This window comes from Esox lucius, chromosome 11 (assembly GCF_011004845.1).
Source record: "Esox lucius isolate fEsoLuc1 chromosome 11, fEsoLuc1.pri, whole genome shotgun sequence".
Taxonomy (NCBI): Eukaryota; Metazoa; Chordata; class Actinopteri; order Esociformes; family Esocidae; genus Esox; species Esox lucius.
In genome coordinates, this window is record NC_047579.1 from 33,210,349 (window position 1) to 33,225,691 (window position 15,343).

The 15,343-nt window shown below is 40.5% G+C and overlaps 1 protein-coding gene across 4 annotated transcripts in view; it reads left to right on the plus strand.

Annotated features, from left to right (window-relative positions):
• cep112 (centrosomal protein 112) overlaps positions 1-15,343 on the plus strand; it is a 157,114-nt gene that overhangs the window by 98,683 nt on the left and 43,088 nt on the right. For all 4 annotated transcript variants that reach the window (XM_029123329.2, XM_029123330.2, XM_029123331.2 and 1 more), the window contains one exon: positions 12,261-12,323. In XM_029123329.2, coding sequence (XP_028979162.2) covers positions 12,261-12,323 — 63 coding nt within the window. The remainder of the gene's footprint in view (positions 1-12,260; positions 12,324-15,343) is intronic.

Below are 15,343 nucleotides of genomic sequence, written 5' to 3' on the forward strand. Positions count from 1 at the left end.
GACACGTGACATAGGGCTGTCACGATATCGGATTATCACTACGCGATTATCGTGCCCAAAATAATTCACGGTAACGATATTGTCACGGTATCTATAGAAAATCTGAAGAAAATAAATGCTATCAGTCAAATTCATCTTCAACATGTTTAATGTGTTTCTTTTTTCTCTTTTTTGCCACAAGAATTACATAACTGTACAAATAAATAAATAAAAGCGTACAAAAAGAACGATTATACTTAATGGATATTGAAAAGGCAAACAGATTAACTGATAAACAAATGATCCACAAGGCCTAACACCAAGAGGAGTTTGTAGAAAAATACAAAACATTTTCATCTAGTGATTAGGCTACGAAAAGGCGTTAATTCAAACGCTCGTAGTTTTAGCACATGCATCTTTTGTCCATGAATGAGCTAGTTTTTGTTAAAATACAGGAGTTTTTGTAAAATACAACATACTTTTTTCCATGTGAATAGACTACAAACGCGGCACGTCTTTGCGGATCTCTCCCGTGGGTGTTAGTGGGGCTAACAAGTTGATTTCAAGCCAGTGCATAGGTCCAGTCTCCAAATCCACAAAAGCATGGCGTCACCAGAAGAAGATTAACGTTCTGGAATGGACCAGCCAGAGCCCAGACCTGAATCCAATTGAACATCTGTGGGGTGATCTGAAGAGGGCTGTGCACAGGAGAGGTCCTCGCAATCTGACAGATTTGGAGCGCTTTTGCAAAGAAGAGTGGGCAAATATTGCCACGTCAAGATGTGCCATGCTAATAGACTCCTACCCAAAAAGACTGAGTGCTGTAATAAAATCAAAATGTTATTCAACAAATTATTAGTTTAAGTCTTTTTCCCCTAAAAGATTTCAGTTAGTTTTTCAATTGAATTGTTCACTTTATAGGTCACATTAAAGATGGAAAAAGTTATGACATTATTTATCTTTGTCTCATTCTTTTACATCACAAGAACCTAGCATTTTAACTGGGGTGTGTAAACTTCTTTTATCCACCCGACTTTTAAAATCGGCATGGTCAGTTAAACTGTCCACATTGTTTGCCTACATATATTACAATTTCAGGCATAACAGTGAGCATAAGGACTATTTTCTGTAAAGGTTCAATTGGTTTGAAACCATGGGCCCAAGCCAATAGCCTATATTTCAAATAACATTTGCTTGGCATAGGTAAGCTCATGGGGAATTCCTCTATTTTTCTACAAATACACACTCTAATCTCTATACCTGATTTGTCTTTACCTTCACTGCCCTCATACACTACCCTCAGGGTTTTTCCTGGCTGAAAATTAGGCCAAGGTGGTACCCCAATCCATGCTACCCCGCACTCTACCGGACGGTCCTCTGTGATATACCTTATATAATATCTGGCCACTTGAAAAAGAAAACTATTATAGTGTTAAATCTGCCCTGTTGTTCATGTCCACTTGAGCAGCTACAATGTTCTCCCTCATAAAATAGCAACCAAAAAACAAGCAATAAATCTATTCTTTACATATTTACATGTTCCATGTTTGATATTTATTTTTTACATATGTAGGATTTTACCCTCAGGTGTTGTTTTTTGTTCTTACCTTCCTTTTTAGAACCAGTAGGCATTTTATTGGATTTAAGGGGCATGCAGACTATAGTTTCTGCTTGGCTATTTCCCTAAGTCCCAAAACACATTGGCTCCACAATGCTTCTAACATACAGAGCATGTCATTCCCTCTTCTTTATGTATGAGCCACCCAAAAATATTTAGCCATTGAGCATCCAAACTATGTTTATTAGAAGATTTAGGAAATCACTCATCAAGCTTTATAATTAATCACAGTCAATATTATTGTTGTCTATTTTTGTTGTTTTACTATGTTAAACGCATCAGAGCTGTAGGCCTATATATTACAGCCTTGTTGCATAGGTTTTTCCTCCATCCTTGCCTTGACACCACATCATTCATCCCTTTCTCTCCTCTTCCTTCAGCTGTAGGCTACTTGGCTATGCTGCTTGCGCTCATCCAGCGTATTCATGTTCATATATTTATACTGTTAGTGACTTAAATATGTTAATTGTATATTTTTTCACTGTATATGGCATATAACATTTTGTTTGGTACAGTAGCCTACATACAGTACACTAATCTAATCGTCTTTTCACCAGTCATCTTGGTCTCGGGAACTCTGTTGAAAGAAATCTGTCATTCTACTGGACGTCCTCTAAAACATTAACAACTATTATGTGGATTGGATGTAGTTTAGGCTTTGCGTGTTATTTAAATATTTTGACATGCTTAGGTGTAAAAGAAAACTGGGTTTCACTTGTTTTTCTGATGTTACTCATCTCTGTGACGCCAGGACCGGTAAGGTCTTGTTTGCAAGGTTGCCGGATCATTGACAGTAAACCGTGAAATCCACACAAACGCTATATATTCTATACACCCCTATCTGTAAATCTACCCGCCCAAGCCCATTAAAAATAGCCCAATTGTGGGAGAAACCTGCCCATCTGGCAACACTACCAATATGAAAAAGTTTCCTCCTACGGTGACATTCACTGCAGTATATAATTTGTATAAAATTATGTTTTACCATGCCGACACAGAGGCGGTGCGAGATTTTGGGAAGGCGGCCGCCGCCTTTGAGATTTATATGCAGGAATATCCCTTCATCCACATTTTGTTGTGTTATAGACTTTATTTATAAATGATAAATTACATCAGTACATGCACAATACCACATAATGACAAAGCAAAAAAGCAGTTTCTTTACTGAAGAAAAGAAAACAGACTCTTATGTATGTATGTATTCAGAACACTTGCCATGGACAATCCAAGTGGAGGCCAACTTGGATCATCATTGAGATGTCTCTTGAACTTGATTGAAGTCCATCTGTGGCAAATTCAATTGATTGTACATGATTTCAAAAGGAAAACGCCTGTTCATGTAACGACGCAAACATTGCAGAGCATATCAGAGCAAAAATCAAGATATGAAGTCCATGGAAATCTTTGTAAACCTCTGAGATAGAATTATGTCAAGGCATTGATGTGGGAAAGGTTAGATTTTTTATAGCATGGGCTCCACAATTGTGGTATGGAAGAGGTTTGAACCTCTGAGACTTAGCCTGAAGCAACAAAAAGATTCTCTGGTCTTATGAGACCAAAATTGAACTATTAGGCCTGAATGTCATGCAAAAACAAGGTACTGCTCATCACCTAGCTAATACCATCCCTAAGGTAAAGCATGGTGTTGGGAGCATGCTTCTCCAGGGCAGGGACTGGGAGACTGGTTAGCATTGAGGGAAGGATGAACAGAGCAAAATACAGAAGAAAACCTAATGCAGGACCTCAGACTATGTTAAAGATTCTTCTTTCAGAATTCCCCGGAGCACACAGAACTTTGTTCAGAATTCCCCGGAGCACACAGCCAAGACAACACTGGAGCAGCTTCGGAACAAGTCTGTTAATGTCTTTGAGTGGCCTGGCCGAAATTCGGACATGAATCCCATTGAACATCTTTTGGGGAATCTGAAGATCTTAGTTCACAGATGCTCCTTTTCAAAGTTCACAGAGCTTGAGAGGATCTAGTATGAACGATTTGGGTGAACTGCCAAATTAAACGTGTGCTAAGCTGCTAGAGGCATACCCAAGAAGACTAAAACTGGTGATCACTGCTGTAGGTACTTCTACAATGTACTGAATATTGGGTATGCATAGTTATATACATGGGATATTTAAGGGCTCTGAATACTTTCCGACGGCAATGTAAATATATTTCATAATTTAAAATGTAACAGTGTGCAAACTATTCTGTCAGTTAACCTAGTCATTTGACTAGATTTGCAAGCATAGGCACAATAAAAATAGACTAGGTTTGTAATTTAAAGATTGAAACGCAGGATGTGTACTTCCGCATGTCTATTGACATTGGAGCTGTGAGCAGTAACAGCATCATAACATTTTGAAACCAAAGACAGCAAGCGGCAAATTGACTCGAGACACCTCGGCCACTCCAAAGGAAACACGTGGACATTTTGGTACATAAATACCATTTGCTACATTAAATTCTTCTGGCCCAAATGAACACTCTGTTGTTTAAAACATTGTTCAGTTTTGCTTAAAGTCTTTAAAGTAGCACATTTATATGAAATGGGCTCCGGTCAGTTAATGAATGATTTTGCTACATTCAATTATTTCGTTTGTGTTTGAAGTCTTCATTATAGCACATTTTTATAAAGGGAGCTCTGGTTATTAAATTGTGTTTAAATGTGTAATCCATTATTGTTTCATTCGTTTATTATGAGGAAAATAATGACTGCATCTTTTTAACTGATTCGGAAAAATCACAATTTGATACATCCACCTTATAATTATATTTTTGTATGTGAAGTAAATACTAATTACTATTAATAGTTAGTTTTTCAAAATGAATGGTGTTCCAAGAATTACAAATTAACATAGGAATACAGTTATCCTAATGGTATTTAATAGAACCCCTCAGGGATGCTAATATCTGCTGCCCTTACACACACAGCATTTTTTCATATAGTGTCCAAATACAAAAAGGGTCAGGTCATACAATTATTTTTTTTAAGTTATTTTTTGGCGTATTTTGACAGTTATGACATGAGTGTATACTTTTAACACAGCCACACAAACAGAAAAGTTGGAGGGAACTGAACCAGGGTCTTCTGATTATGCATGCAACAAAATCGTGAGGATTACCACTAGACCAGCATTTTTCAAACGCCGATCCCCAAAAACACAGCTGGTCCGTCGGAAAAATCCTGCCAGTCAGTGACATCTCTCATGAAAAGTCCCATTGAGTGCATTGACACTTCCTTCATTGAACAAGAGTTAGGCACGTATTCACCACAATGTCCACTATTTAGCGGTTGACACGTGCAGAGTGCTTTCCATTTCACTTACACAGATTTTAGTCTAGATTTTGAACTGTTTAAGTTGTCAACTATTATTAACTCCTACATTAAAGGAACATAGAAATGTCATCTGTTTCTCTTCATGATACCCACAAGCTACTGTACGTAGGACACATCAATGGTGAATGTGGCATAATCGCAACTGAAAGCTATGCATGTGTCCTTTTCTACACTCAGTGATTACTATCTGTAGAATTTTTATGAACTTCCTTGTACCATTTTGCTGCAATTCATTAGCTACAAACCGTTGAGCTAAATCCTTAAAAAGTATATATTTTGATTTACCTACTTTAAAAAAGGAAATGCATGTGTTATTTAGGTGTGCTTATTATAAATCCTAGGTTCTGACCCTACAAGTGAGTTTTCCTAGCCACTGTGTGTCAATATCTTGTTGTTACTGGTTCTTTCTTTTTTCTTTTTTGGTGGGGGAAGGCTTGGAATAAGCACTATGTGACAACTGCTTATGTAAAAACTCTGATTGATTAATTCTTAATCAATGTTTTTAGTAATAAAGAAAATTAGTTGGACACTATTTTTCTCACATTAGTGGTCCCCAGAGGAATAAGGCCATGCTTTGCCAGTCCCTGGAACAAAAACGTTTGAAAAACGTTGAACTAGACCACACTCTCTGATGTAATTGAAGTCTATGAATCCTGTAATGCAACTTTACCTTTTTTCCTCCAAAACACAATGTGGACGACACAATTTATATTACAGAATAATAGAACTAAAGTGTATTCCTGTTAATCTCAAACAAGCCCTACGCACTTATTGAAGTGCCCTCCATTTTTTGTTAACAAAGCTCTAAAGTGGTAGCTAGGTTTCGATTTGGGATTTAACATTCGTTTGACTGGGAATAGAGGGTCTTTATTTGGGATCCAACAGTGGTTTCACCACACAGAAGACATTCCAGCAAGACAACAACAGCAACCCCTGTGATTAGTTAACACTGAACGTTCACAGCTAGTTATTTGCCAAATGATGACGTGTATGAAAAATTTTCACTGCCTCCCTTGCCAAGAGCGCGCAGCTTAGCAGTTATACTATTTTTCTCACTTCTTTGTTGAATGAGCAGATATATTGACCGAAAATAGTTGTTTTTGCACTTTTACCTCTGAGTGTGAAGTGTATTTAGGTAAAAACGGTACTTAGTGTGGAAAGTTTAACTGACAATGCCAAAATTAAATGTTCATGGTTAGTAAGTGCATTGGCAATCATATATGGTCTACATGTTTTACTGGGTCTTTGTAGAAAAATAATTAGAGGAATTCCCCATGCAACAATTTTTCACTTCTATGCCAAGTAAACATTTATAAAATAAAGGCTGTTGTTTTGAGGTGAATATTGAAACCATTGCTGCCTTATCTGTTTTAAATTCAAGAAAATTGGTTGGCTATGTTGTCTATATACACTCACCTAAATGATTATTAGGAACACCTGTTCAATTTCTCATTAATGCAATTATCTAATCAACCAATCACATGGCAGTTGCTTCAATGCATTTAGGGGTGTGGTCCTGGTCAAGACAATTTCCTGAACTCCAAACTGAATGTCAGAATGGGAAAGAAAGGTGATCTAAGCAATTTTGAGCGTGGCATGGTTGTTGGTGCCAGGCGGGCCGGTCTGAGTATTTCACAATCTGCTCAGTTACTGGGATTTTCACGCACAAGCATTTCTAGGGTTTACAAAGAATGGTGTGAAAAGGGAAAAACATCCAGTATGTGGCAGTCCTGAGGGCGAAAATGCCTTGTTGATGCTAGAGCTCAGAGGAGAATGGGCTGACTGATTCAAGCTGATAGAAGAGCAACTTTGACTGAAATAACCACTCGTTACAACCGAGGTATGCAGCAAAGCATTTGTGAAGCCACAACACGCACAACCTTGAGGCGGATGGGCTACAACAGCAGAAGACCCCACTGGGTACCACTCATCTCCACTACAAATAGGAAAAAGAGGCTACAATTTGCACGAGCTAATCAAAATTGGACAGTTGAAGACTGGAAGAATGTTGCCTGGTCTGATGAGTCTCGATTTCTGTTGAGACATTCAGATGGTAGAGTCAGAATTTGGCATAAACAGAATGAGAACATGGATCCATCATGCCTTGTTACCACTGTGCAGGCTGGTGGTGGTGGTGTAATGGTGTGGGGGATGTTTTGTTGGCACACTTTAGGCCCCTTAGTGCCAATTGGGCATTGTTTAAATGCCACGGCCTACCTGAGCATTGTTTCTGACCATGTCCATCCCTTTATGACCACCATGTACCCATCCTCTGATGGCTACTTCCAGCAGGATAATGCACCATGTCACAAAGCTCGAATCATTTCAAATTGGTTTCTTGAACATGACAATGAGTTCACTGTACTGAAATGGCCCCCACAGTCACCAGATCTCAACCCAATAGAGCATCTTTGGGATGTGGTGGAACGGGAGCTTCGTGCCCTGGATGTGCATCCCACAAATCTCCATCAACTGCAAGATGCTATTCTAGCAATATGGGCCAACATTTCTAAAGAATGCTTTCAGCACCTTGTTGAATCAATGCCCCATAGAATTAAGCCAGTTCTGAAGGCGAAAGGGGGTCAAACACAGTATTAGTATGGTGTTCCTAATAATCCTTTAGTTGAGTGTATATATGCCGAAAAAAATCCCAAACAAAATAGTGGAGCATCTATGATGTTATGGGGCCATTAGGGTTTCCACTGGTTATGAACTTTACCCAGTACCAGGATATCTGAGTGAGAAACCTGGTTGCCTCTGCCAGCTTCCACAAGTGGAACTTCCAGCAAGACAATAACCCAAAGCACACATCCAAAACCACTATTGACCACTAAATAAATATTTTCCAATAGTCATCTTACTCTCCAGATTTGAATATCATTGAAAAACAGTGGATTGAATTGACAAATGCAGACCAACAGCACGGATGAAAGAAATACAGGAATTGGAAAGAATATAAATTCGAATTTTATTTAAAAATACCTTCAGATGTGTTCTCTAGCCTCATACATTTTTTAGAAAAAGTGCTCAGTACCGTTATACATGCCAAGTGTGCCAACCATTTAAATCTAATCTAAACTTTAATCTTTTTGTCCAAGAAATTGTATTTGTATAATATAATTCTCTTTTTTGCACACTCTATAGCTGAATATTTGGATGATTTATTTAAACTGTTTTCATCTCTAGGACATGACTTAAAATAGTGCTGTAGACACAGAAAGAGCCTTAGTTCTGAATTCAATGGAAGTGTGTATGAGTGCACGGCGCAGGGTTGTGTGTTTGTGCGTGTGTGTGGAGTGTGATTGTCTATGTGTCTTTGAGTGTGTACACTTTAGAGCAGAATACCTGCACGGCCTGCCAACTGCGTCTTAGTGCTGAAGGCTCTTTGAGGCCATATCAGACTCTTCAATCGCTTAATAATCCTGGCCGGTGTGGAGCGCTGAGCGGCTGAGGCTGCCTTTGAAGTGTGTGTGAGGAACAGTGGAAGTGGATCTGAAGGCAGGAGCATGCACCGCTTACCAGAACTTAATTAACAATCTGCAGCTGGAAGCCGGCCAGACTCTCTCTCTCTCTCTGACACACACACAGACGCACGTGCACTAGCCAAGCAGGCCAGAAGTGAGAAAGGACAACACACATGTACAGAGAAACACACAGAAACAATCAGAAAAAAATAACATTTACAGTACACACACACACAAACGGAAACACACACACGACAGACAGGACAGGAGGTCAGCCTGTTAAACAGAGACACAGCAGATGATATATATTGGTTTGGCTTTAACCCTGGCTGGATGTGTACTGCTCTTTCTCTTTCCTTTGGTTTGTTACAATAGGAGGACAGCCTTTGGAAAATATCTACATCATAATTTGCCAGACGTTTATAATTTCCTTGTGTTTCCTTAGCTAACTATAAAAAAATGCAGTATATTGCATTATATACATCACACATTCTGAAGACAGGATACTTCTTCCATATGGGCTTTTTTCCCAAGAATGATTTAAATCTGAGATATCAGTAAAAAGAGAGATGTGGGTTTAGCTCTGATAACATCATTATATTCTATTCACTTCAAGCAGCCTAGTATGTAGCTGATGTATTTGCACATTTGATTATTGGCAGTTCAGGACTTAAAGGGTTGTGGCTAGGTCTCAGGATTCTCCAATGCCATTGCCTTTTCATGAAACAAACAACATACAATCAAACATCTTTACACTTTACTTCAGATTACATTGTGTGATAACGTTAAAATGAAAACACACAGACGTCGAGTGTTAAGGAGTCATTATTGTGCAAGAAATTTTTAACAAGGAATCTTAAATGAAGACCAACAGCATGGAAATGTGTTCTTCTTTGTTTACCTACCAATAACTAGCTTGCCTACAATTATCTTACCTTGTTATTGTTAGCCAGCTAGCTGTTGAGATTTACTCTGATAATATTGACTGATAATAAGTCAGCTTGACTGACCCAAGTTTGTTGACTATTACTTTTATATTTAATGTAAAATGTCCTAATAAAAAAATATATATACACTCACCTAAAGGATTATTAGGAACACCATACTAAGACTGTGTTTGACCCCCTTTCGCCTTCAGAACTGCCTTAATTCTACGGGGCATTGATTCAACAAGGTGCTGAAATCATTCTTTAGAAATGTTGGCCCATATTGATAGGATAGCATCTTGCAGTTGATGGAGATTTGTGGGATGCACATCCAGGGCACGAAGCTCCCGTTCCACCACATCCCAAAGATGCTCTATTGGGTTGAGATCTGGTGACTGTGGGGGCCATTTCAGTACAGTGAACTCATTGTCATGTTCAAGAAACCAATTTGAAATGATTCAAGCTTTGTGACATGGTGCATTATCCTGCTGGAAGTAGCCATCAGGGGATGGGTACATGGTGGTCATAAAGGGATGGACATGGTCAGAAACAATGCTCAGGTAGGCCGTGGCATTTAAACGATGCCCAATTGGCACTAAGGGGCCTAAAGTGTGCCAAGAAAACATCCCCCACACCATTACACCACCACCACCAGCCTGCACAGTGGTAACAAGGCATGATGGATCCATGTTCTCATTCTGTTTATGCCAAATTCTGACTCTACCATCTGAATGTCTCAACAGAAATCGAGACTCATCAGACCAGGCAACATTCTTCCAGTCTTCAACTGTCCAATTTTGATTAGCTCGTGCAAATTGTAGCCTCTTTTTCCTATTTGTAGTGGAGATGAGTGGTACCCAGTGGGGTCTTCTGCTGTTGTAGCCCATCCGCCTCAAGGTTGTGCGTGTTGTGGCTTCACAAATGCTTTGCTGCATACCTCAGTTGTAACGAGTGGTTATTTCAGTCGAAGTTGCTCTTCTATCAGCTTGAATCAGTCAGCCCATTCTCCTCTGAGCTCTAGCATCAACAAGGCATTTTCGCCCTCAGGACTGCCGCATACTGGATGTTTTTCCCTTTTCACACCATTCTTTGTAAACCCTAGAAATGGTTGTGCGTGAAAATCCCAGTAACTGAGCAGATTGTGAAATACTCAGACCGGCCCGCCTGGCACCAACAACCATGCCACGCTCAAAATTGCTTAGATCACCTTTCTTTCCCATTCTGACATTCAGTTTGGAGTTCAGGAGATTGTCTTGACCAGGACCACACCCCTAAATGCATTGAAGCAACTGCCACGTGATTGGTTGATTAGATAATTGCAATAATTAGAAATTGAACTGTTGTTCCTAATAATCCTTTAGGTGAGTGTATAAGAACTTGAAGTATTCCTATTTTCCTTTTTTTTACAAGTTGATATATTTTCGTTTGTTAGGGAAACATGTCTGACATTGTACGTTTCTTTTTAAACAGCAAACGCCACAAATTAGCATTTGAGTATCAACAACAAGGCAGTCAAATAGTGTTTTACTGTATGGTCTCAGACATACGTAAGACCATACAGTATGAGTTAAAGCTGACACTGGTCCCAACCAGTAACAGCTATGGCAGGCAGGGGGATGGATTGGCATGCCCCCCCCCCCCCCCCATAGCTTTTTTAAGGAAGAGGTGTAACAAGCCGGCGCCTTGTTTTTGTTTATCTTTCTTTCTTTGGTTCACACCAGGCTTTGTTTTCTCTCATCAGCCGCTAAGGTCCCTGGAGTGATAAAGGGAGAGGCGGGAGACAGTCAAAGCCAATGAGACAGACAGGAAGACCGCGACTGACAGCCATATCCGTGGTGATGGCTGCCTGTATTGGTGGTGACAGGTGTGTCCGTTGGAGAGTGGCCTGCTTGTCCTCGGTTGTTTGTGTGGTTTTTTATGGCCAGGCCTCCAGGTGTTGACGGAGGTTTAGGCGTGCGTTGGCTAATACCGAGCGCTGTCTGTCAGTAAGCACCATGAGAGAGCTGATCTTAAAGGCTGTTGTTTAGACAACACTGATCTGGACTGGCCTGTAGGATCTCTCCACTCCTATGCCTGTTAGTCAGCCTGTATTTGTACAGGGTTTAAACTTTCAGAGTGTGTGCATCCGTGTGCATGTGTCTTTATTAAAACAGTTTGTTAAAACAAGGAGAGTGGTAGTGGTGTGGACCAGGCAGACTGAACCAGCACAGGCATGTTGTTGACATCAAAGCTAGATAGAAAATGTGATATTAATCTGACAATGCTGTTCACCCTCGCAGTGACATGTGGGAGTCGTAATGCAGAGAAGTCTGCACGGTTCCACTTCTTCACAGTGGATCAAAAATAAAACAGAAAGCACAACTCAGAAACACGTGTGTGTGTGTGTGTGTGTGTGTGTGTGTGTGTGTGTGTGTGTGTGTGTGTGTGTGTGTGTGTGTGTGTGTGTGTGTGTGTGTGTGTGTGTGTGTGTGTGTGTGTGTGTGTGTGTGTGTGTGTGTGTGTGTGTGTGTGTGTGTGTGTGTGTGTGTGTGTGTGTGTGTGAGAGAGTCTGTGTGCGCGCGCGTGCGTGCGCATGTGTGCCTTCATCCTCCGTGATGTCTCCCCTGTCCCAGTTTCCAATTTCTCTTTGTTTTTTCCCTGATAATTGGCAGACGTGGCTAATTTCTCTCTCTCTCCCTGTTAAGTGATGAGTAGTTGGCAGAGCATCAGAGAGTGCGTCGGGCCTGGCACTGTGCCGAGGGCAACGCCAGCCCAGCGACAGGCAGGGGCAGATGCTGCCAAGAAGCAGGGGTCAACAGCTATGTGTGTGTGTGTGTGTGTGTGTGTGTTTGTGTGCGCACTTCCTACAAGCAGATCACAACAACTCTTCCACTGTGTCTCTTCTCTCTCTCCTCTCGGTCTCCCTGTTTCTATCTCCCTTTCTATATCTGTGTTGCAGACTAACAGCAGGCTGAAGCAGATTGAGAAGGAATATGGTCAGAAGCTTGCCAAGTCTGCCCAGGTAAACAGTTTTCCTTTCCTCTTATTTTTTGTTTTAAAAGGTCATGCAAACGTTCATCCAAAGCACCACCTACCTACTTCAACATGCACGACACACCCCAGTCCTGGCACACGTTCAACACCATGCTGTAGACCTACATATAAAACAGACCTGTGTTGTGTACGTAATGTCTAAATTCAGCCTAGGTTTTCTTTTTTTTTTCTTTTTTTTTTCTCCACCTCTGTCTTTCTTTCATGCCTTTGTGTAACATAAAGAGGCTGGCAGGACTTTGTGTAACATAAAGAGGCTGGCAGGACTTTGTGTAACATGAAGAGGCTGGCAGGACTTTTGTGTAACATAAAGAGGCTGGCAGGACTTTGTGTAACATGAAGAGGCTGGCAGGACTTTGTGTAACATGAAGAGGCTGGCAGGACTTTGTGTAACATGAAGAGGCTGGCAGGACTTTGGACCTGCCACCTAACAGGTGGTGTGGAAACCGGATCATGTTAGTTGCCCATTAAGAACTACACTGTTTCTAGTTGTTTTATACAACCTTCCAGTTGGCCTTCAGTCTCTGCAAAATCCTGTTCATGCGGCTGCAGAGCGCTGAATCTACACTGCCACGGTTAAACAATGTCATATTTTGGCTAAAGTGCGAGCATTCAGTCCAATTTCAACTCTGCGTTATCATGCTTTACAGTAGTTATTGGCAAACAAAACGTTCTTAAACGTTTAAGGCTCGTTTCGGTAAACTAACGAAGTTTTTATACTGTGTGCACAGGAGTGACATCTGCTGGTTAGAAGTAAGTATTACATGTTTTATCTGGATAGGTGTGGGGTGCTCTTTGATATCATGACATTCAGAATGCGTGGTTCGCCTCCCATTTACTACATCCGTAGTAATATTTAGGGTGATTTAAAAAGAAAAGTGTCATAGTATGCACAAAACAAAACAAATTATCTGAACCACAGTGGCGAGTGTGGTTTTAAAAAAGGACTTACATAATAAACTTCTACCCCCAAAAAACTGTTTACCACCAGTTATCCTGTGACACAAGATGGGATGTTTCTTTACATTTCTGAGAAGTCACTGCACCCATTGTGTAATCAGCCTGCCCAGGGCAATTTACACCCTTCATCACCTCTTTAAAAATCCTCTGGGCTTAATTTCCCATTGCTTCTAGCCTATCAATAGGATCAGTTGTTTTGTTGCGATCTGCCTTGCGATGTTTGATTCATTCTTTCAATTCTGAATAGTGATCTCTGTCGTGCCAACACACATGGCATAGGATCGTGTCAGGACCAGACATATTTCTCCCATTTCTATGAAGTCGTGCATCAGCACCCAGTTTGTGGAGTTAATACCTAGCACACATAACAGGTAAAACTCAACTACATGCCACAGATGTGCTCTGACTCTGGTTTCAGTTTGAACTTCAGTGTAAAGGCAACAGAGTGTGTGAGCTGAGTTGAGCTGTCGGAAATCCCTCTCATCGCTCATGGAGTGGTTGTTGCTCACCTCTCCACGCCAACTACCCCTGTAAAACAAAAAAAACACTATCTCTCTGAAGAAAATAAACTGCTGCTCCAAATTCACTTCATGCGTTTTCTGTTTAAAGTCGTTGTTTAAACTAAACACATCAGTTTGGTGACTGTATGTGTTGAACATTTGTTGAATGAACTTAACCATTGAAGATTTAAATGAAGCCTATGGAAATCATGAAAAGGCACCGTATCCGCACTTAGAATTTCTGTTAGGCTACATGTCATGGTTTTGACTTAATCCAGTTGAATAGGTTATGCTACATTATTAGCCTATTATTAAAAGTAATCTAAAGTAAAGAAAAAATACAATTACCAGGAGTTCCGATGCAGATGGATGTGACATCCGAAGCATTGAACATGTCGAAGATCCAGTTTCAATCATTCCATCACCACTTTGCAGACATTTGGGGTTGCCAGGCAACCTAGGTCCGATGTGCAGAGAACTAACCACAGATATGAAAACAGTAGATATGCTGATGCCCCTATATGTCAGAATGGAATAATTTGACAGCCATCTTAACTGGGATCTGATCTAAACCAGCTACAATAGAAGCACATGGTAAAAGTGGCCTTTTACATTTGTCCTTAATATTATTATTTAATAAAACACGGCATAGCATAATGTTTACAATGACTGTACTTTTCAGAATATTTACAAACAAATCCAACCACTCAACATACTGTAGGCAGCTAGCTAACTAATTTTGGTACGCTAACTATATTGTGTAAATTGACGGCCGAAGTAGCTGCACCCGAATCTAATATATTCCTGTAGGACTAACTGGTATACAGCAATATGGAATCCAGGTGGGTTTGTCTGGAAGATATAAAGGTTTTGAGGTCAATCGCAAAGATTTTTGATGCACACATAAAGATAAACTTGCAGAATTTCTTTCCAGCTCCTATCACTCTGTCTCTCACTGCTCTCTGTCCCCCCACCCCTGTCCACCTCCCTCCCTGTGGCCTCATGAGGAGTGTTGTTTGAAGGCTGTCCTCTCTCCTGCTCTCCTTTCCTCTGGCCAGGGCCATATGTTTAACATTAGACCTAATCTCCTCAGACTGAGAGCAGTTAAAGCCAGAAGAACTCTCCTCTCTGCTCATGAATCAAAACCACCAGGCCATTCCTCTTCTCCATTCCCCCCCCCATTATTCTCACTCTCTCTTTTTCGCTAAAACTCTCGCACTCTCTCCCTTTCTCACTGACTCTTGTTCTGTTTGAACATGTGGGAGGCTTTAAAGCTACAGTCTGAGATTTGTTTTTCTGGAAAAAAGATTCCTAGATTCCAGACTGTGGCTTTAAACTGTGCCTTTAGCTGTGCAGTATAAAAGATCCCAAAACACTAAACACTGTTTACATTTGAAGAAGAGAAGAGAAGCTTTATCTCTGTCTTTGTCTCTATCCTTCTGTCTCTCTTTCAGTCCCCCACTTTCAACAGCAGAAACTTTAAGCTGAAACTTTGGTTGACAAGCAGATGTTGTGAGAAAACAGGTGCTTA